Here is a 20,948-nt window from a genome sequence, read left to right as displayed (position 1 = left end):
TTATGTCTTGTGAGTATGACTAGAGGTGTTCTTTTGTATATATAGATGCAATTTTATTTTATTCCTATTTTTAGGAGATATGAAATAACACCAGTGTTATTTCTTTATTTTATTTTAAATTCCAGTGTTATGTTAGTTTCAGATGTACAGTATATTGACTCAACAATTCCATACATCACCCAGTGTTCATCATGACAAGTGCACTCCTTAAATCCCATTGCCTATTTTACCCATGCCCCCACCTGCCTCCCCTCTGGTAATCATCAGTTTGTTCTCTATAATTAAGAATCTGTTTCTCTCTCTCTCTCCCTCTTTTCCTTTGCTCAGTTTTTTGTTTGTTTCTTAAATTCCATGAATGAGTGAAATTATATGGTATTTGTTTCTCTGACTTATTTCCCTTAACATTATACTCTCTAGCTCCATCCATATTATTGCAAATGGCAAGATTTCATTAGTTTTTATGGCTGGACAGTATTTCTTGGTGTATATATACCATATCTTCTTTATCCATTTATCTATCCATGGACACTTGAGCTGCTTCCATAATTTGGCTATTTTAAATAATGCTTCTATAAACATAGTGTTTTTGTAATTTTGGGCAAATATCCAGTAGTATGATTTACTGGATTGTAGGGTAGGTCTATGTTTAACTTTTTGAGGAAACTCCATAGGGTTTTCCACAGCAGTTGCAACAGTTTGCATTTCCACCTACAGTGCAAGAGTGTTCCTTTTTCTCCACATCCTCACCAACACTTGCTGTTTCCTGTTTTTTTGATTTTAGACATTCTGACAAGTGTGAGGTGATCTCTCATTGTTGTGGTTTTGATTTGTATTTGATGATGAGTGATGTTGAGCATCTTTTCATGTGTCTGTTGGCCATCTATGTGTCTTCTTTGGAGAAATATCTGTTCATTTCTTCTGCCCATTTATTTTATTTTTTCTTTTTGGGTGCTGAGTTGTTTAGGTTCTTTATATATTTTGGATATTAATCCTTTATCAGATATGTCATTTGCAAATATCCTCTCCCATCCTGTAGTTTTTTGTCTTTTAGTTTTTTATTGTTTCCTTTCCTATATAGTAGCTTTTTATTTTGACATAATCCCAGTAGTTTATTTTTTCTTTTAATTCCCTTGTTTTAGGAGACATATGTAAAAAAAAAATGTTGCTATGGCCGATGTCAGAGAAATTACTGCCTGTACCGTCTACTAGGATCTTTATAGTTTTAAGTCTCATATTTAGTTTTTCAATCTATTTTGAGTTTGTTTTTGTGTATGGTGAAAGGAAGTGATACAGTTTCATTCTTTTGCATGCAGCTGTCCAATTTCCCAACACTATCTGTCAAAAGGACTATCTTTTTCCTATCAGATATTCTTTCCTGCTTAGTCAAAGATTAATTAAGCATATAATTATGGGTTTATTTTCAGGTTTTCTATTTTATTCTATTGATCTATGTGTCTATTTTTGTACCAGTACCATACTGTTTTGATTATTACAACTTTGTAATATAACTTGAAATCTGCAATTGTGATAACTCCAGCTTTTCTTTTATTTTTCAAAATTCCTTTGGCTATTTGGATATTTTGTGGTTCCATATAAATTAATTTTTTTCTAGTTCTGTGAAAAATGCTGTTGGTATTTTGATGAGAATTGCAATAAATTTTTTTAAAATTTTTTATTTATTTTTTTGGGGAGAGAGAGAGAGAGAGAGAGAGAGAGAGAGAGAGAATATTAAGCAGGCTCCACGCTCAGTGAGAAGCCCTATATGCGGCTGGATCCCACAACCCTGGGATCATGACCAGACCTGAAATCAAGAGTCAGATGCTCAACTGACTGAGCCACCCAGGTGCCCCTGCTATAAATCTTTAGGTTACTTTGGGTAATATAGACATTTTAACGATATTTGTTCTTTAAGATGCAATGTTATACCTGCAGTTTTTATAATAGTATCTTCATGATCATTTTTTTCATGATATTAAAATATTATTGGGACACTTAGCATGGAACCTGCTTGGGGGGACACTTAGCATGGAACCTGCTTGGGATTATCCACACTCAGCATGGAGCCTGCTTAGGATTCTCTCTCTCCTTCTCTCTCTCTGCCTCTTCTCCACTCATTCTCTCTCTCTCTCTCTCTCAAAATAAATAAATAAACATTTAAAAATATTATTGTATTATTTGCAATAACATAATTTTCAGTTTTCCTGCATTATTTAACCATTTTCCATTATTCAAATTTTATGTTGGTTATGGTGCTTATCATATGTAATAGAAAAACAAGTATCTGATTTCCTCCTTGAGATTTATAACTAGAATTCAGAATCCTCACTAACATGCTTAAAAATCCAGTTCATACTAACTTAACTTAAGTGAATAATTCTATTATAAAGGTTCTGATGTGTCAGAAAGCAAGTAGATCTTAAGAATATGTTTTTAGGAACATTCTACACTCTTGATCTATATAGAAGAAGGGTACATTGTGATAATAAGGTCCATTGATACTTCCTGAGCTTCTTACAGTCTGGGCACACAAAATATTATTGGCCCTTAATGATACTTAGTATGAGACTCTTGGAGTTACTTGGCTCAGGGTTCCACCATCAGAACAATCAATTTTGTACAGAACTGAATCATCTGGAAGACAAGTTTAAGCTTTGTGGATGTGAATGGGGGATGAAGTTCGTGATACATATTTTCAAGTTAATTTTAATAAACATTATACTGCTAAATATTTCCATGTGGATATTATAAAGTGTCCATTTCACCATTACCTCATTAGCCCTGCAAAATGTCTATTTATAAGCCAATTTGATCAGTTAACAAAATGTATATATTTTGAAATTATATTAACTTGATGCTAATTCAAAAAGACCATACATAAATTTGAGACATTGGTGAAAATCTCCTCAATCCCTTCCTTTCATTAGCAAAATGTGTGCCAGAGAAGAGCGGGAGTTCAAGCATATGCAGATTGTGTTGGGGAACACTACTGAGTTTTGACATTCCACTCTGTTCTTGACTTTGGACACATCTATTCTATGTAGAGCAATATTTCCACAAAATTTATCTTATATGAATAGCACATATACCTAGTTTCTTAACTCTGTTGCAGAATTTAATTTTTGTAAATCCTATACTGTCCTTTTGGTATATCCCAGAGACTGCTTTGTCCACGTTACCAATAACCTTCAAGATGGACAACTTGAGATCATTCCTCTGATCTTATCTTACTTGAGCTATCAATAGCATTTTTCACAGTTGATCAATCTCTCCTTAACTTTGACCCTTTTCTGCTGGGGGGTGGTGGTGGTGGGCTTCCAAGGTGTCATATTCTTTTGGTTTTAAGCACTGTTTAGCAGCTCATTTTCTGTCTTCTTTTAGAGCTGCTTTTCCTAGAACCAAACCTGATCTGTCCTAGAGCCCTTTGTCTGTTACGCTCATGTGATCTCTTACAACCTCATGCTGTAAATGGCACTGATTTGCCCCTGACTCCCATATGAGATTCTGATTCTGACTCTAGACTTTATACTTGGCCATGTCTACTCTCTCTGCTTATACATCTAAAATGCATCTCAAGCTTATTAAAAATTAATCTAAATTTTAGCATTTTTCACAGTCTCTCTAGACTTTCCCATCTCAGTATACTGCACAAGTAACTACGGTCAAATTCTGTTATGCTGTGTTAGTCTTTTCATCACCCACACCCAAATCTATCGGTAAATCTTGTCAATTCTAGTTCGAAACCACGTCCCTGATTCATTACCTCATCCCCATCTCTACTGGCCATTATAGACAAATTGCTTTCATTTTAGTATCTTCCCGATATTTTCCTTCCTTTCACCTCTCTTTTATTATTCTTCACATATATTAGTTTTGGTGCCATTTGCATCCTCCTCCATCCTTCTCTTCCTTCTTTCTTTTTTTTCTAGATTTTTACCCATATATGTGCCTGTATGTATATGCATGTCAGTTTTATCTTTTTTCTTCACCTCCCTAGCTTTTTCCTTCTCTTCTAGTTCTTTCTTCTCCTTCATACCTACCGTTAAAATATATTATCAAACTACACATAGCCTTACCTATATTCATGCCTGCCTTTTCTTTGGCAAATATATACACATGTTCTTAGTTTTTTTCAATATACCGAACTAAATCCTATTTTATATTCTTCTTTTGTTTGTATGCTACATTTCTTATACAATAAAATAACTATATAATCCTACCAAATAAAGGTATAGATTTTATTTTAATAGATTATTTAATAGATGCAAAGTCTGTGATATGTATAATAACTTATGTATTATTTTAATAGATGCAAAGTCTGTGACATATATAATAACTTATGTCACTATTCATTTATTGATGATAGTTTCCTTTGTTTCCAGTTTTTTCTAACTATGAACAATTAAAGAATATTGCATTAAGTGTTCTTGTGAATATCTTTTTATTCTATTTAGAGAGTCCCAGGAATACAATGGCTAGGTCAAAATATATGCAATTTTAATGTTAATAGATGTGGCCAGATTGCTTTCCAAAAAGACTGTGAAATGAAGGAATGTAATAACTGTTCATCTTTATCTTGACTAATAATAATATATTTTAATGTTATCCTTTTGGTAAGTTAGTTATATAGCATCCAATTACATTAATTTCTTTGGCAACATATTAGAAATGTAGCTTTGGCTCTTAAATTAGCATTGTTCTGGCTGCTATCCCAAATGCTAATATTAGAATTGAAAAGTAAGGGGATAAAAAAGATAAAAAAACATTATCAGTATCAGATACATATATTACATTGTTCAATATGTGATCTACGATTCTTTTAAGGCATGTGAAAACACTGCATAATATCAATTATTTAATCTTTCTCTTAGGGTTGAAACTAAGCAAAATTGTGAAATTTCTCTGTGATCCATTTTGCATATTCACTAATTCCCACATTTCCACAATTTCTATATTTCCTTCAGCCACTCAAGACACATGTCCACATCTATCAGTATCAAAGAGAAAGCTAAATTGATGTTCTATTCTACCAGGCCTGACCAATATCAACTCTCGGGAAATTGCCAGAGATCAGAGAAATTAGAGCTTGAAAATAAGATAATATCTAGGAAGTGAAGTAACTGAAGTTAAGCCATTATTAATTCACTATTCCATTGTTGTTGTAGCTGGACATATTTAAAGTGATTTCTAGTAAGTTTTTAATTGTAGTAGTGTCTATGTAGATTTAGGTTTCATAGTTCATTGATTCCAGGATGTCTTTTTGTTTTTAACATCTCCATAATTCAGATGTCGTATAATCAGTGGCTTCTTGCAGTTAATTGACAGTGTGTTTGCATTTGTAGTGGAGATAAAAAAATATACATCTTGTAATTGATGAAGTATTAGATTTCAGAGAATACAGTATTTGTTTTTAAGAGGCCCCATATTTAAACCCAGAAGAATTGAAATACAGAAACAGGAATGTGGGAGATGGACCTACTTTTAGGTAATAATTAATTAATAATTACCTAAAAAAGTCACCATCTCCTTTCAAATCATACAATAATAGTATCAGCTGCAGGTAAGTTCAATAATATTTATTCAGTACATATCCTATGACTAGGATATGCCAGTGTTTCTCATACGTGAATAACATATAGATCATTTTTAAAGATTTCCTAGCACAGATTAAGTTCACTTGTGGCATAATTTTACTCAAGTATGTTAACATCAGACTAATTATAAAATCCCATATGCTTATAGCTTTTGTGTAAATACAAAATAAAAAACTAGAAATCAAATAAAAATATGACAAAATATCCACATTTACAATCTTAATTTAATACAACAGATGATTTTGCTCTGCTGAAACCAAATCCAGTCTCAACACATGAATGTTTTTATGAGTATTTGTGTGTCAATACTGATCTAAGCATGCCTGATGATTATGGTGAATATGGGTGCTCTATGGTGATATAATTCCTTCGTCACTTTTCTCCAGTTTAACTATGCCACACCTTCATTCATGCAGATGTCATGATATCATTTGGTCTTATCTAAAAATAAGCAAAACATTTATGTGTTAAGATTTTAGATTTTTCCTCATTAGTCCAAAACAATAAAAGCAGTAACACCTGACACCAATGTGATCACAAAAATGAATGCAAACAAAAGATATACAGTGACAAAACTTCGTGACAAATTATTATTATATGATTTCACTAATGATCAAGAATATGCTTATTATGTTAAGATTATTATAGGAATGAAAAGGAAAGTTTTGAATCCCAATAATATACCCTGTAACCACTAAGTATATGTCACACACACCTTTGAAAAACACTGAAATATACTCTTTTGTTTTTTTCAAGGTGACATAAGAACAGGAACTTTGTTCATAGAAGCTCCCAGGTAAGGCTCTAGTGGGGACCCAAAAGTGAATCTAATTTGTGGATCATTCACTTTAGTGATAGGAAGTTATTCAGACAGACAGAGTAAAAGCATCCAGAGATTGTAATGACAGGAGGTAGGCAGTCTAAGCATGTGGAGGTAGTAACATATGGTCTCAAATAGCAGTTAAGCAAACTTAAAAAAAAAGATTTACTTTCCTCTGGAAGAGCTGGGCAGAGCGAATTGGGGCAGGGATTCTGGATGCAGGGGTCTAGACACTGGTTTGGGAAATGAGGCAAGACCTTGGTTTTGCATTTCAAATCAGCAACATTGTCTTGAAATCTTGTGTGAGACAGGAGGTGGTCAGGAACAATACCTAGTTGCTGAGCAGAAAATTGCTATCCAAATTTGGTTAAGGAAAGCAAGATGAGGAACAGAGAATGAGGTAAATTAGTACAAGCATGGAGCTTAGGGGATCTTGATTTAAAATCACAGTTGTAGAAAGAGAAAAATTGAAGCATGGTTGCAAAAATGAACTGCAATTTTTTTAGACTAATATCATTATCTAAAACTTTCATACTTAAATTATTAATTAAATTTTTTTCAATTTAAAAGTTTCCAATTAAACTCAAGTGATATATAGTTATCCCATAAGATATTTTCAAATGAAAATATTTTCTGATTACAAAATATTGACTCTGCATATTTATAATAGCAGTTAGATATTTAGCCTAGGTCTCCAGGTCTCTGATATTCAGGTCTCCTAAATTCTCCAAGTGACTGAGAAGAAATATTTAAGTATTAAAAATTTGGGTAGCATTGTTCCATAGAAATAATCTATGTCAAAATAATTACTAGTAACAGAAATCAGAATTACTTTAAATAATGAGACTAGGCCATGGGTATCAGAGATTATAACATAATAAAGAATTTAAAGATGCTTTCCTATGAACGTTTTTCTTTACACCATTACAGAAGGAAAGATATGGGAACAGCAAGATAGAAAGGCATAATTTATCGCTGTCTACTGATTTCAGTTTATTACCATCTGAGATGATGGGGAAGTCCTGATTCTCTTCTTATCTTCTCTCTTCATTTTTAGCAAAATTCAAATGAAAAGGTTCTTTCATGTCTGATATAAAAACTCCACTATGTTTAATGGTTGTTTGTTATAGTTAGAAGCCAGACTGCACATGGTGGTGCCTTACTGTCTCAAACATTAAGGTTAATATGATAAAGGAGTCCACAGGTAACAGAGCCCATTGGTAATGGCATAGCAATTATCATACAGTGTGATTAGTCGTTTTATTTGAATGATCATTATAGATGTGGCTACTCAATTGAGATAAGGGTAAACAAAAGGCAACTGCACTCTCTTCTGACATATGTCTATTTAAATTCAAGGTGTAGGTACAGAATCTTGCTGATCACACTATTAGGTAATTTTGAGATAGATTACCACATATAGAGAGAAACATTGAGGACAAATTTTATGAAAAAATGCATATTCTTTCATAACTGTCAGCATCATGTATAGCAGCAAATCCGTGGTGTGTTTATTACCATTTACAAATAGTTTTACATGTCACAGTCTAAAGCCACCCCATCATACCATCAAGCATGTAAGTGGCAAAAGTAGACATTTCTGAAAGTGAAGTGACCCTTCACAGATTATTAAGATACTTTATTTATTAGAATGATATATATGTATCATAAGATATTCACTTATATATGATATTTATGATATATATGCTATATAAACAGCTACTAGAAATACAATGTGACTTTCCATATAAATGATATTATGTTACCCGGGACGATTCCTATAAATGTTCCTGTTTCCTGAACTGGAAATTCAGCTTCATGATGTAGATAAAGATATGACCATTTTTTTAGAAGTATTTTTCGAGGGAAATATTTCAAAAAAACCTAGCTTAGATTACTATGACTTGCACACACAAGAAAACTATATTATCTGATTCTTTCACATAGAAAGCATCTTCCATTTCCTAAGGAGATGCCTTACTATGGTTCAGTAATAAAGAAGATTTTTATCTCTTGTCTAATAACTGAAAGTTTTGAAAACTTCAGAACATGTAATAAAAATCACACAGGTCATTAATTGTTCCCAAAATGATATGTACAGAGAATGCCTGCATCCTCAAAATATAAATGAAAAATAGCTGTAATGATAGGTGCCAAAATGAGTTTAATTTCCACACAATATTTAGTGCATATCACTTATTTTTTCCTAATAGAATTATGTTCACACTGAATTCTAACAAATTATTAGGTGATCTGTTTCATTGAGTATATAAGTTTTGGAAATTCTTGCTCTCTTTTTCTCCCAAGACTTCCAGACTCCCCCAAGTGGATATCTGAGAAATTTAGCCAATACCTCTAAATAACTGTGACACTTCATAATGAGCTATGATCAATCCACATCAACTTTTTTTTTCCTTCTTTGTTTGAACTGAAGCATGGCACATGGGGAATTTCCCTTAGATAAATCTAGCACTCCCCTCCTCTATCCCTGTAAGTTATAATTTACTCACATGATTATTGCCTCTCTTATTATAAACACTCTTTTTCTCTCCCTTCTCTTCCTCTTTCAAAGAGTGATATCAAACTGGCAGATTCATTTAAGGACCATATTGTAGTTTGCAGAATCATTGCTGTATAAAATGCTATCTGTGGGATACCCAGAATGGAATGCCTTGAAATCTTGACCTTCAAATAAACAAGATAAACACAGGTTGTATCAAAGTGCAGTTTGCGCTGACATAGGAGCATCAGAATGTCTGGAATCTGCTTTAACCAATTAAGCCATTCAAGGCTAGAGGAAAATAAAGCCTTCAGCAAATCCATTGAAGGCACCATCTCCCAGCATCCCACCGCCTGCGATCGATCTTTTTTAAGTGCGGACTAATGAGTCGTATATATACCTGATGGGATGCTCTCACCCTACCACCTCAGAGGAGTTAAACTTACACAAAGAGAGAATCAACTGGGTGAGAGGCAGGGTGGGAGGGCACATCCAGGCGGATGGCTGCCTTGGCCCCTTAAAAACCAGCCTGATGGTCCGTCCTCAGGGAACGCAGCAGACCCCCATCCCCTACTTTCCATAACGAACCCATTAGTTCCTTTGCAGGAGATTTTCCATTCAGGTCGCTTCTAGGGCAAACGCTTTTTGTTCGCTAGCACTCTGTGGTGGGTGGGAAAAGAACTATAGAGAAATGCAAAGCAGGGCTCGTGGCAGCAGCTTCTTTGCGGCAAAGCATCCCTTTCCGTTCAGCTTTGGCAATTTAGGAAGAACCGAGCTTCTCGGGGGAGATGGGTGAGGGGGGACGCCAGGTCCAGGAACACATTAACCAAGAGTCCCTGTTTTTACCTTCTATCCACTTCCACTCACATCGCCACAACTACCCCGCCCCCCCCACCCCCCCACCGCGGCCAGCACCCACCTCCCAAACTACCAACACAAACACTTGTGATCTCTACAAACGAGTGGTGGGGGTGGTGGGGGTGGGTGGGGAACATTTTCTTTCTCTAAGGTTCTGAACAGGATCCAGCCTCTACCCTAAAAATACATTAAAAACAAATAAAATCAAATAAGCCAAACCCAATGGGTCGCAACTATCTCGAGAGAGAGAGAGAAGCAGCTGCTGGCACCTGCCTGGATCCGCTGCAGTTGGAAGCGGTTGGCTTTGGTACTGAATTATTAATTTATTTATTCCCCCTCCCCCCCTCCCCCCACTCCCCACTGGCAGGCAAGAAATCTCCGTCTCTTCATTTTCCCCTCCGCCCCCACCTTAGAGGAGTCTCCCACTTGTCAGTCGCGGGTCGCTCTGCCGCCCGCCCGCGGTGGCCGTCGCGTCCCTGGCCCTCGGCGGCCGCGGCGCCGCGCGGGGGGCGTCCCGCTCGCTGGGCGCTCCCACTCGCGCCCGGACCCGCGCGGCCGTGGGTCCCGGCGGCGGCGGCGGCGGCGGCGGCGGGGGGAGGGCGGGGGGGAGGCAGCGGGTGACAGATGTACTCCTCTGACAGCTCTCAGTATCAGCCCAGTGGCTCCCTGCCATTGGCTCAGTGCAATGGACCGGCAACGCCGCTCACTATAATAACACTCATGCCTGCCAGCAGCAGCAACTCCGAGTGCGGGCGCCGCGCGCGGGGGATGCTGCCGCCGCCGCCGCCGCTGCCGCTCGGGCGGCTCCCGCTGCCCGGCTCCGCTCGGCCGCCGCGCCGGCACTGACTCCGGCTCCCCCGCTCGGTCCCGCCGCCCGGCCGGCCCCTCCCAGCCCGCGATCCTCCCGCGGGGCGCGTCGCCCCGAGGCGAATTAGCAGAGAAAGAGCCGGAGAGGGGGAGCGCCGAGAGCATGCGGAGGCGGAGGCGCCTGGGCGCGCTCGGCACAGGGCTGTAGTGGGGCTGTCTCCCCGCGGCGGGCGAGAGAGGCGGCGGTGCGCCCTCGCGCCGGGTCCCCAGCCCACCCTGCCCGGGCTCCGGCGCGCTGCGGCTGCGGGCGCGAGGTGCATGGAAGCGGCGGCTGCGGTGGAGGAGGCGGCGGCTGCCCCATGGAGTGTTACTACATTGTCATCAGCTCCACGCATCTCAGCAACGGACACTTTCGCAACATCAAGGGAGTTTTCCGGGGCCCTCTCAGCAAGAACGGGAACAAAACTCTGGTAATAGCTTGTTTCCCTCTCTCGCTCTCTCTCTCTCTCTCTCGCCCCCCCCCCCCCAAGAGGGCATTTGGACATTTGGAGGATTGAGGTTACCGTGAGATTTTGGAGGTGTCGCGATTCAGTTTGGTTTATAATATATTAATGGATCTGTCTTGTGGGGGTGGGGTGAGAATTAGAGGTAGAAAAACGCTGGAATCTTGAGGAAGCTGGGATCCATGGTTTTGGCTGACACTTCGACGATGCTCTGGACTCCCAGCACCTCACTCCATAATGCTGGAGGTTACCAGAACGTCTCCTCATTTGAAGCAAACTGTGTCAACAGGACCTTCTTTTATTATTTATTTATTTATTTATTTATTTAGAAAAGAGAAGGGCCCTAACCCCGAGTGACCCTCTCACATCTTTTGGCTTAGGAAGCTGAAGGTGAATGGGGATGTGGGTGTCTCCGATGGAAGCAGGGAACCATGTGACTGGTGGCGCGGAGTAAGTGGCGGGATTGAGTGATGGTCTCGAGAGGAGTTCGTATTCCGGCTGTCTCCTGAAGGACTGGCAGCAAACTTCTCTAGTGAGGAGTTGTCTGTACTAAGCTTAACAGAGGGACTCCAGAACCCCACATCGTCCACTTTAAGCTGTTCACTCAAAAGAGGTTGGAGAGAAGTGTGAAGGGCGAGCACTATGTCACAATAAGAGCCACTAGGAAACATGCCAGACAAGCAGAACCCATGCAGTTGCTGGGAGGTTCTCACTGGACCACAGAGCTTCATCTTTCAGCGTCCTAGTAGGAAGAGTACTTCTGATTGGTGGTAGAGGATGTGCTGAGCATTGAGATAGTGCAGGGTGATAGCTCTTACTTTTTCTTCCAGATCCCCTGTTAGCTACAAAACCTCCTTGCCTGACTGACTCGCATGTATTGTATCTTCTGAGAAGTGTACACTTCAAAAAGATACAAAAGGAAGTAGAGGAAAGGCTTCTTAAGGCTAAGTTCTGCAAGGAGAGCAGAGCTAGAGTAAGGGGGTAATATGCAAATGTATGTATCACTAAAGTCTGGGTCCCTTTTTTTTTTTTACAAAGTTGTTACTGAGCCTGAGAAGGTGGAATAGGAGAAGTTTAAGGACAGACTCATTTAGTCCAAAAGTAAATACAGTATTCTTAATCTCCTTTTCTTTGCATATTTTAAAATATGATTCTACGTGATTTTTTTAAAGCGATGGGATATTTTCCAAAAATGAAAAGTTCTCTTCTAAAGTTTTAGATGAATTCTGGTATTCATTCATTTAAATGAATTCTGGTGTTGATATTATACACTTAATCTTTTTTCTTTTTTTCCTGTGAATCTATTGGAATCCTCCTCTCAGATTTTTAAGATGCAAAGAAGCAGGGTTATTTTGTTGCTTTTATTGTTGTGGTGTTGAACAAAAGAAAGTGAAAATACTCTTCTAGGGTCTTCCTTAGTGGAGTATTATGCAGACCAGTAGGCAAAGGCTAAGGGAATTATTGAAATTGTTTTGGTTCTCATTACTTTCTTAAATAACTCACTGTGTGGGAAGATAAATATTTTGGCGTGGGGGGGGGGACTCTTCAATTTAAAGGAAGTGTGCATCAGTTTGTTTTTTAAATCAAGTTTTACTTGTGGGGAAAAAGCAAATTTACTGAACAAGATCTTTATACTTACAATAATGGTGTAAGTAAACACACACACACAGTAGAATTCATTAAAAAAAAAAAAAAAGTTGCCAACCCTGAACTTGTTAAAATTCTGATAATCTTGATTTCTTAAGTCAACTTTGGGTTCTAGTGGTGGTTCAATTTGCCTATGCTGATTTGTTTGTTGTGGGTTTGGAGCTGAGCCATTCATTATCATTCATATTGACAAAAGATAGGTTAAAGTCTAGATTTGCCAGTGTAAGTTTGGGATTAAAATGGGTGTTAAAAAGCAGCTATCTAAATGAGATGAATAAATCTAAATATGGGCAAATGTTGGAGCATAAGCTGGAATAAGAAGGATTAGAAATTGCTCTTATATTTCTCTTAGTTATAGTAAAAGGACTTACAAGGATTTAGTAGCTAATCTTTCCAGATTGTGTTTATAAACTGCCCAAATATGTGTAAGAGATTTACACTGAATAAAATTAGGTATATTTTCATATATGGTCCAACTATATTTGAAACTATTACCTTACAACATAATATATGTCAAACATTTGTTTTCTATATGTGTTCCTAGGATTTTGTTATTAAGGAGAATGAGATTTATGCCTGCCTTTAAGTATAACAGAAGAGATGTAAACATACTCATAAATGAATGTTTTTAATTAAATAGCTATCAATATTTACCTAAAAATGTATTCTTTACAACATATAGGATACTATGAGAACTTCATATAAACTAAAAGGTACTATAAGCTAAGTTCAGAAAACTGAACCTCAAAGTTCTCAGAATTAGGAACCTTAAGAAAAAACACAAATATTCTCTTAAAAATGTATGTGTACTACATTTTGAATATTTTCAGCTCAGAATTTGTGGTATTACTTTTTAATACCAGTTTCATAGTGTAAAAACTATGAGAGCATTTTTTACTTTCTTGTCTATTTGACTTTAACATATTTTGAATTTTGCCTTTAAAACATCGTCACATTTTTGCATTTTGATATATGTATTAAGTTAAAAGAATTTTAATATTTCACTTTTTCTTATTTCAGGAAAGCACACTTAAAACCATTCAGGTAAAAAGTACTTAGACTTTACCAAAGACATTCCAAATATTTTCAATTACTGAATAACCTAATGGATATTCTGAACATTTTTTTTAATTCATATTTTTAAAAGATTTTATAATCTTCAAAAAATATTGAACAATTTAAGATAAGCAATAACTGTTAATACAGTGTTATTTCATGAATTAAAAGTTACTTATGTGATAAGGGTACCTCAGGCTTCAGTGACACTGATTAATTGCTTTAGCCCTAAAATCCAGAATGTAATCCTCCTACTTAAACTGAGGAGATTCTCAAAATGTACAGTCTTCCCATAGATCATATTATTCACTCATACATACAATTTTGAAAAGATACTTAGAGATCAAGGCTGCTGTTAATCTTGACGTTATTTCTGAGCTTTCTAATACATTCCTCTTGACAATTTTAACTGAAAATATATAAATGTTCATTTTGCAGGGTCTTACAAGCAAAGAGAAAGGTCATTTCAATTGTCATGATTTCTGTTATAAATATTATCATATCTGTGAGATAGCTTTAATTCCATGGAATAAGAGATAAACTAATATTTTATTAGTGCTGCAGGATATGTCTGAAAACTTATATAATTTAGTGGCAATGAATAAAGTTTACCATCCCTGTATCTTCATTCTTTTTCCTTAGATTATCCCTTAGATAGAACTATTGTGTATAAAATTATTTATTGGATATGCTGATGTTTTTTTTTCAATTGTGCCACAAAATTTATTTTCCCTAATTATATATTTTAAAACTTTTAATGTAAAATATTTAAATATATATTTTTCACATAATTTAAATATATGTTTGTTCACTTTTAATATGAAATTTGGAACTTTGGAAATCATTACTAATTTGTTCATTACATTTTATTAGTCAGCATTTTTTATCTCATAAGAGTATTATGTCTATTTTACTGACTGTGGAATTCAGAAGAAAATGGTGGTCATACAGTAAATCAGTATTATAATCTCAATTTCCTAATTCCAGACATATTTCCTTTATAATCTAGATACTAAATTAAGGGGTTCCATAGGAATTGGTGTGTTTATATCCACACTGATAAAGAGATGGTGTAGGTGTTATCTGTTGTTTGAAGGCACCCTCCTTTTCCACTCACCTTCAGCTGTGGAGAAATAGATTCACAGAATAATTTGAATTCAAATATATTTTAAGTCTCATCCCCCAATATGCTAACATCAATGTTTTCTGTCTGGCCTAAGCTCTGTTTCTGTAGGCTGTCCTTCTTTTCAAATATATTAAGTACCATATTTGGCAGGAGAAGAAGTATTGATTTATTAATCGGTTCTCAACATGTTTGTTATTTAATTCATTTAGATTTATTGAGATACCTCAGTTGTAAAGCACTATTCTAGGCACCACCAGCTCTGTGCGAAGCATCATGTGTTAAATATTATGCATTAAGATGTATTCATGTACGCTCCTGTTCATTTTGAATGTGTTGAAAAAATACTCATATATTTTGACATGTTTGCAGGTTTCTTGTCACTCAGGACGTTTTCATATGTATTCATTTTGAAAAGAATGAAAAATTCTGGGTTTTTTCCTTTGTGTATACAGGAACTCACTAAAATTAGGAAAGTCTTTGAAATATATTCTTAGGGCCTTTTGTTCTAATTATCATTATCTAACATAGCATTATTATTCATGTCATCTCCTTACACATTTCTATATCTCCTAGGGAATGTAATTTAAAAGGTTTCTCCACTCATTGAAACCCACTTATGTAGCACATTTAATATTGTGCATAAGACTAGAGAGACTAGTTGTTGAATTAGTGCTGATGAAAAATTACCATTGTTGGGTTGATATCCTCAAGAAAGGTCAGGGATGAGGGTGGTTTAGAGTGCTGTCTTAGGATATTCCCAAACTTTCCTCTTTATAAACTTGTTCACATAATTAGTCCGTGATTTATTCTTCCAAATTTCTTTTAAACTATTATATATTCAGGATCAAAGACCATCTTGTGTCTCACTTTTCTGAACTGAAGGTGTCATATATTCTTTGCTATATTTATTTTTTTATTGTAGCAAAATCTTTACAAGTGTGCATTTTTACAACACATTTTTCAAGTAAGGAAAATAACTTATAATTGAATTATTGATATTATGACCTACTTATGACCTATTCATAAACAAACAATATTTTAAGGCCAACATTATCAAGTAATACCCTGATACTGACATAGCTTTGTTAGTGCGTTAAATACTAATCGAGTTATTTTTGAAAGCTGAAATTCAAATAGTGATATAATATCTTATCATCACTTCTCAGTTCCTCACCAATATTTTCTAGGTTATTGATGACTGCAATTAACATTTTTACTGAAAATACAGATCAACAAGAGCCTTGGGGATCACCTAGTCCAAGGTCTCCTATGGCTGTAGTCAGGGCCAAATTCAGGCTGACGTAGTTTGTTTAGTGTGCACTGTGTTTAAAAATATTTGAGTTTAAATGTCATTCAAAGAAAAATGCACTTTGCTGTCTACACTGCTCTTCGCTGCTACGTAGGTTTTTCACTTACTTGCATTACCTTCCTGACAAGCGAAGGCACTTGAATTTCTCACTCCTTGTTTAGTCTGAGAACCAAATTTTACATATGGGGAGAGAAACGTTTTCATCATTCTGCATGTGCCCTTTGTTGTACCAACTAGTAGGTAGATAATTCTCTTCAAAAAGTTTTGGCATGTTCGTATTTTTATAGTATCTATTTGCTATGTATTGGTTGAGCTACTTAAAAGTATTCTCCAGATCATACATCTAGGAATGTTATCACAATAAAGAAATATGTGGATTTGAGGGTGATGCATTTTAGAATTGCAAATTTTGCTCAGGCTGTAGGTATCTTTTTGGTAATTTCTTGGTTTGGGTTCTTTTAAAAATTAATATTGAATATAACTTTATCCTTTATATTTTTAATAAACATGTTTAGTTAATGTAACATATTTGGAAAATAGTTTTTCCAAAAGCATTATGCACGGGGGAAATAATATTTTTAATAATTGTAATGATAGCTCAATGTTGAAATAGTTTCCTTCAGTGACCCTGAGATATTACCATTTTAGGCAATGGCTGTATATTTGGAGTTTTAGTAATCCTTCTAGAAAGAAAAACGATAGCAGTTTTAATCTGTGGTGTACTGCGGCCAATATTCATGAAGAAATATGTCTATCACTTTTTTATATTGCTAACTACAAAAAATAAGAAATATCATTTCATTAATTTTTCTTTCTAAAAATTTTAGCCTGAAACCACCTGATCTATTTTATCTCATTTTAAATTATTCTTTGGTTCTGAGGAACTACTTACCACTTAGATATTACATTATGATGGTGTTTTCAACTAGCAAGGTTTCATTAACTTTATAAATGTATTACAGTACACTTTCTATCACAGTATAAGATAAAATGGGGTAATAAATAATTAAAACTTAATCCTAGTTGTCAAAGTAAACAAAATCCATTACCTGATGTAGTACTCTGGACTCTTTCATAATGGTTTGACACCATTAGAAGAAAGTCATATACTTTTGTAAATATAAGAACATTAAATGTATTAAATACTTATGATGACAATGCCATATTCAAATTATAAGAAAATATTATTTTTCTTAAATAGCTTTAGAAAAATGACCTTTGTGGTATTTCATAGCTAGCTTTATGTGTCAACCAGAATAGCATTCAATTATTTAATCAAACACTAATCTTGTTGCTGTGAAGATATTTTGTAGATGTGGTTAATGTCTACAATTCTTTGACTTTAAATCAAAGAAATTAACCTAAACAAATGTGCATGGGTCTCATGCAATCAGTTGAAAGGCTATTAGAGCAGAAACTGAGGTTTCCCGGAGAAAAAATTCTGCTTCAGGACTGCAGCAACAAACTCTGCCTTGAGTTTCCAGGCTACTGGCCTGATCTGCAGACCCACAATCACACAGTCAATTCCTAATTCCCTAGCATATTAACCTATCTATCTGCCTGTCTGTCTGGCTATCTGTCTCTCCTATTAGTTCTGTTTATCTGGAGAACCCTGACTGATATATAGAGGATCAGTTTATTACAACTCTTTTACAATAAGGCAACTCAATATTTGAAATACAAATCATATTTGGATTTAATAGGAAATGGGTGAAATTGACATTTTAAAACTATTTAGGTTTAAAATTGATTGACCTCATTGTGGAATGTTTCTGTTCCCTTACAAAAAATTATAATAATTTTATTTTATATCTTTGCCTGGATTACAATCTATCTGCCATCAATCCCTCTGCTTCCCCCCCCCAAAAAAAAACTTTTATAACTATGTAAAATATAGTTATTTTTATCTATTCAGCTCCAACAGATAGTCACACATGCACTTATTGTATCTGGAGAAAATCAGGCTATCTTTAAAAATTTTTTTTAATGTTTTTATTTTATTTTGAGACAGATACAGAGCATGAGCAGGGGAGGGACAGAGACAGAGGGAGACACAGAATCCAAAGCAGGCTCCAGACTCTGTGCGGACAGAACATGGGGCTCGAACTTACGGACTGTGAGATCATGACCTGAGCTGAAGTCGGACGCTTAACTGACTGAGCCACCCAGGCGCCCCAAGAAAATCAGGCTATCTTTAAATGAGAAAATATTTTAATCCTAATATCAAGAGTGTATTATTTGGTAGGCAGAATTTAAGAAAACAGTCTTCAAAGGGGGCTATGTAAAATGAAGGACTTAGTTTTAAAAAACAAAAATGTTTTCATAAAAATATATAGAATGCAGTGAATGCCCCTCCAGCTGAAACAACTAGAAACACAATTGTAGTTGAACCAAGTTGGACATATTGGTACTTGCGGGAAAGAAGATAAAGTGCACACTACAGGGAACCTTGGTACATCTCATGAAGAAGGAATAAGGAATCATTTTATAGGATTTGAGATTGGGTAAAGTGATTTTGTAGAGCTTTGATTAAAGCACTGTTTTATTCTGGATACCATAAGAAAGGAGGGTGAATTCTATAATTGGTTCTCTTAGTACTTTTTATCCAGGAGGCAAGGACAGAGTGGGGGTAAAGCTGTAACTGGCAAAAAAGCAGCTTTTGCTCATGTTGGCTGGCAGATGAGGATGTTTGGTAACAAAAACAGTGTTTGTTTTGTCTGTCCTCAAACATGATTGCTGAGTGGTCTTGTGTTTTCTGTTCCATCACGCTCATAGACGACCTTGCCTGATGTTAGTGGGCTGGGAAACTCTTCCTGTTTGATAAGATAATACCCACTCTCAGATCCAGATAAACTCCTACCCGACAGTTCCCAATGACTGCTTTTTTCTTTCTCAGATACGACATGAGAATGGATAGTTGCAAACAGGTGGGAGGCAAGGCCATTAGCGAAGATAATTTCAAGGAAATGACTTCCAAAGTTGGGGACTTTTAGGGAGGAGGGAGGAAAGGAGAAAGGTCAAGAATTATCAAGGTGGAGGGGCACTTGGGCTGCTCGTGGGTTGAGCATCCGACTTCAGCTCAGGTCATAATCTTGCAGTTCAAGCCCCACACTGAGCTCACTGCTGTCAGTGTGAAGCCAGTTTGGATCCTCTGTCCCTGTCTCCCTGACCCTCCCCAACTTGCACTCTCTCAAAAATAAATAAATATTGAGGCACCTGGTGGCTGAGTCAGTTGAACATCTCACTTCGGCTCAGGTCATGATTTCGCAGTTTGTTGGTTCAAGTCCCTCATTTGGCTCTGTGCTGACAGCTCGGAGCCTGGAGTGTGCTTTGCATTTTATGTCTCTCTCTCTGCCCCTCCCATGTTCACGCTCTGTTTCTCTCTGCCTCTCAAAAATAAATCAACATGAAAAAATATTCTAAAAAATAATAAATAAACATTAAAAAGTAGTTATCAGGGTGGAACAAGAAGGACATGTGTCTTGCACTGGCACATTAATATGAGGATTTGGAAGATAAAACATCTACCCATCTCTTGAGATACAGGGGAATGTTTTCAAGAGAGACAGATCAGATGGATCAAAAAGTGAAGAGAAACTTCAATGGAAAGTCTAAAGCTAAAGAGATTTCACTGATAATAGGCATTTCAAAATTCAAGAAAGCACAGTCCAAGTGTTTTAGGACATGTGGAAATACAGAGAATTGTGCCATAAAAGAGGATATGAAATAATCACATGGAGATTAAAGTTTAGAGAATGAAGAATTTGGAAATTCTGGGCTTCTTGTGAAACTGACATTATTGAGAATACAGGGTAGGGTAAAATTGGTTTTGATAATCCCAGTACATGTAGTAGTATCAGGGGATTGGTGGAGGATAGCAGAGAGGTAGCGTTTCTATGGGGAGCACCCAGAGTTCCTGGGCTCATGTTTGATTCTTTCTGTGAGACTGAATTATACAGGGCTCCACTCTGAGCCTACTCTGAGCCTCAGAGCTTTCTCCTGGCCCGGCTGAAGTGTCATGGCAGAGGGACATGGTTAGTTCTAGTATGTAGATTTCCTCCCATATTCAGCTGCTGGAGATTTAAAGTACTAACAATAATTCAAAGGTTAATCCATCCAAATTGTGTTAACCCACACAAGCCTTGTTTGTGTCTTTCAGATAGGAAACTACATAATTCAATGTAGAGCAAGCAAATTTGGAGAGACTTTGGTACAGATCTGGAGCTCAGGGAGTTGTTAGGCACCTTAGATGGATTATGGAAAGCAGGAAAGTTTGGGACAATAAATTACTGGGAAAAAAGTTAAGACCAGTTGCTGAGAAGGAGTGGGTTGAATGATGAGAGGTTTGTACTGAATTATTTTTCCTATAACTGGTCAAGAATAGAAAGAGGGGATAAAATATAGATTCTATCTTTGTTTAATGAAAACATCTCAAGTGACATAGTCCAGTGTCCTCCAAGTCCTCCACTGCCAGTGGAAATATCGTAAGGTTACCTTCAAAACTTGATATTTAGCAAATCACCTCTTCTTGCTGAAATGAGACCAAGTACCTTCATTCTGGGAAGAGAATCACTGCTTTCACTCCAGGATTATATTCTTGCATCCAGTTTAGCATGTCTTCATCAAAATACTCACTGCCATACTTACCCAGTGGTTAAAAGTATAAATACTTTATAACCAGATGGATCTGAGCTCAAATTCTGGAAATACCTCTGTATCAGTGTGTAGTGA

At 36.5% G+C, this 20,948-nt stretch overlaps 1 protein-coding gene across 1 annotated transcript in view; it reads left to right on the top strand.

Moving 5' to 3' along the window:
* Window positions 1-10,715: 10,715 nt before the first annotated feature.
* Window positions 10,716-20,948, top strand: part of ZNF804A (zinc finger protein 804A) — a 286,277-nt gene continuing 276,044 nt past the window's right edge. The window contains exon 1 of the mRNA XM_053907108.1: window positions 10,716-11,046. Coding sequence (XP_053763083.1) covers window positions 10,936-11,046 — 111 coding nt within the window. The 5' untranslated portion in view covers window positions 10,716-10,935. The remainder of the gene's footprint in view (window positions 11,047-20,948) is intronic.

The sequence above is a fragment of the Panthera pardus genome, unplaced genomic scaffold (genome assembly GCF_024362965.1).
Source record: "Panthera pardus isolate Hobbes unplaced genomic scaffold, ASM2436296v1 HiC_scaffold_10, whole genome shotgun sequence".
NCBI classification, from domain to species: domain Eukaryota; kingdom Metazoa; phylum Chordata; class Mammalia; order Carnivora; family Felidae; genus Panthera; species Panthera pardus.
This window is presented reverse-complemented; position numbering and strand designations above follow the sequence as displayed.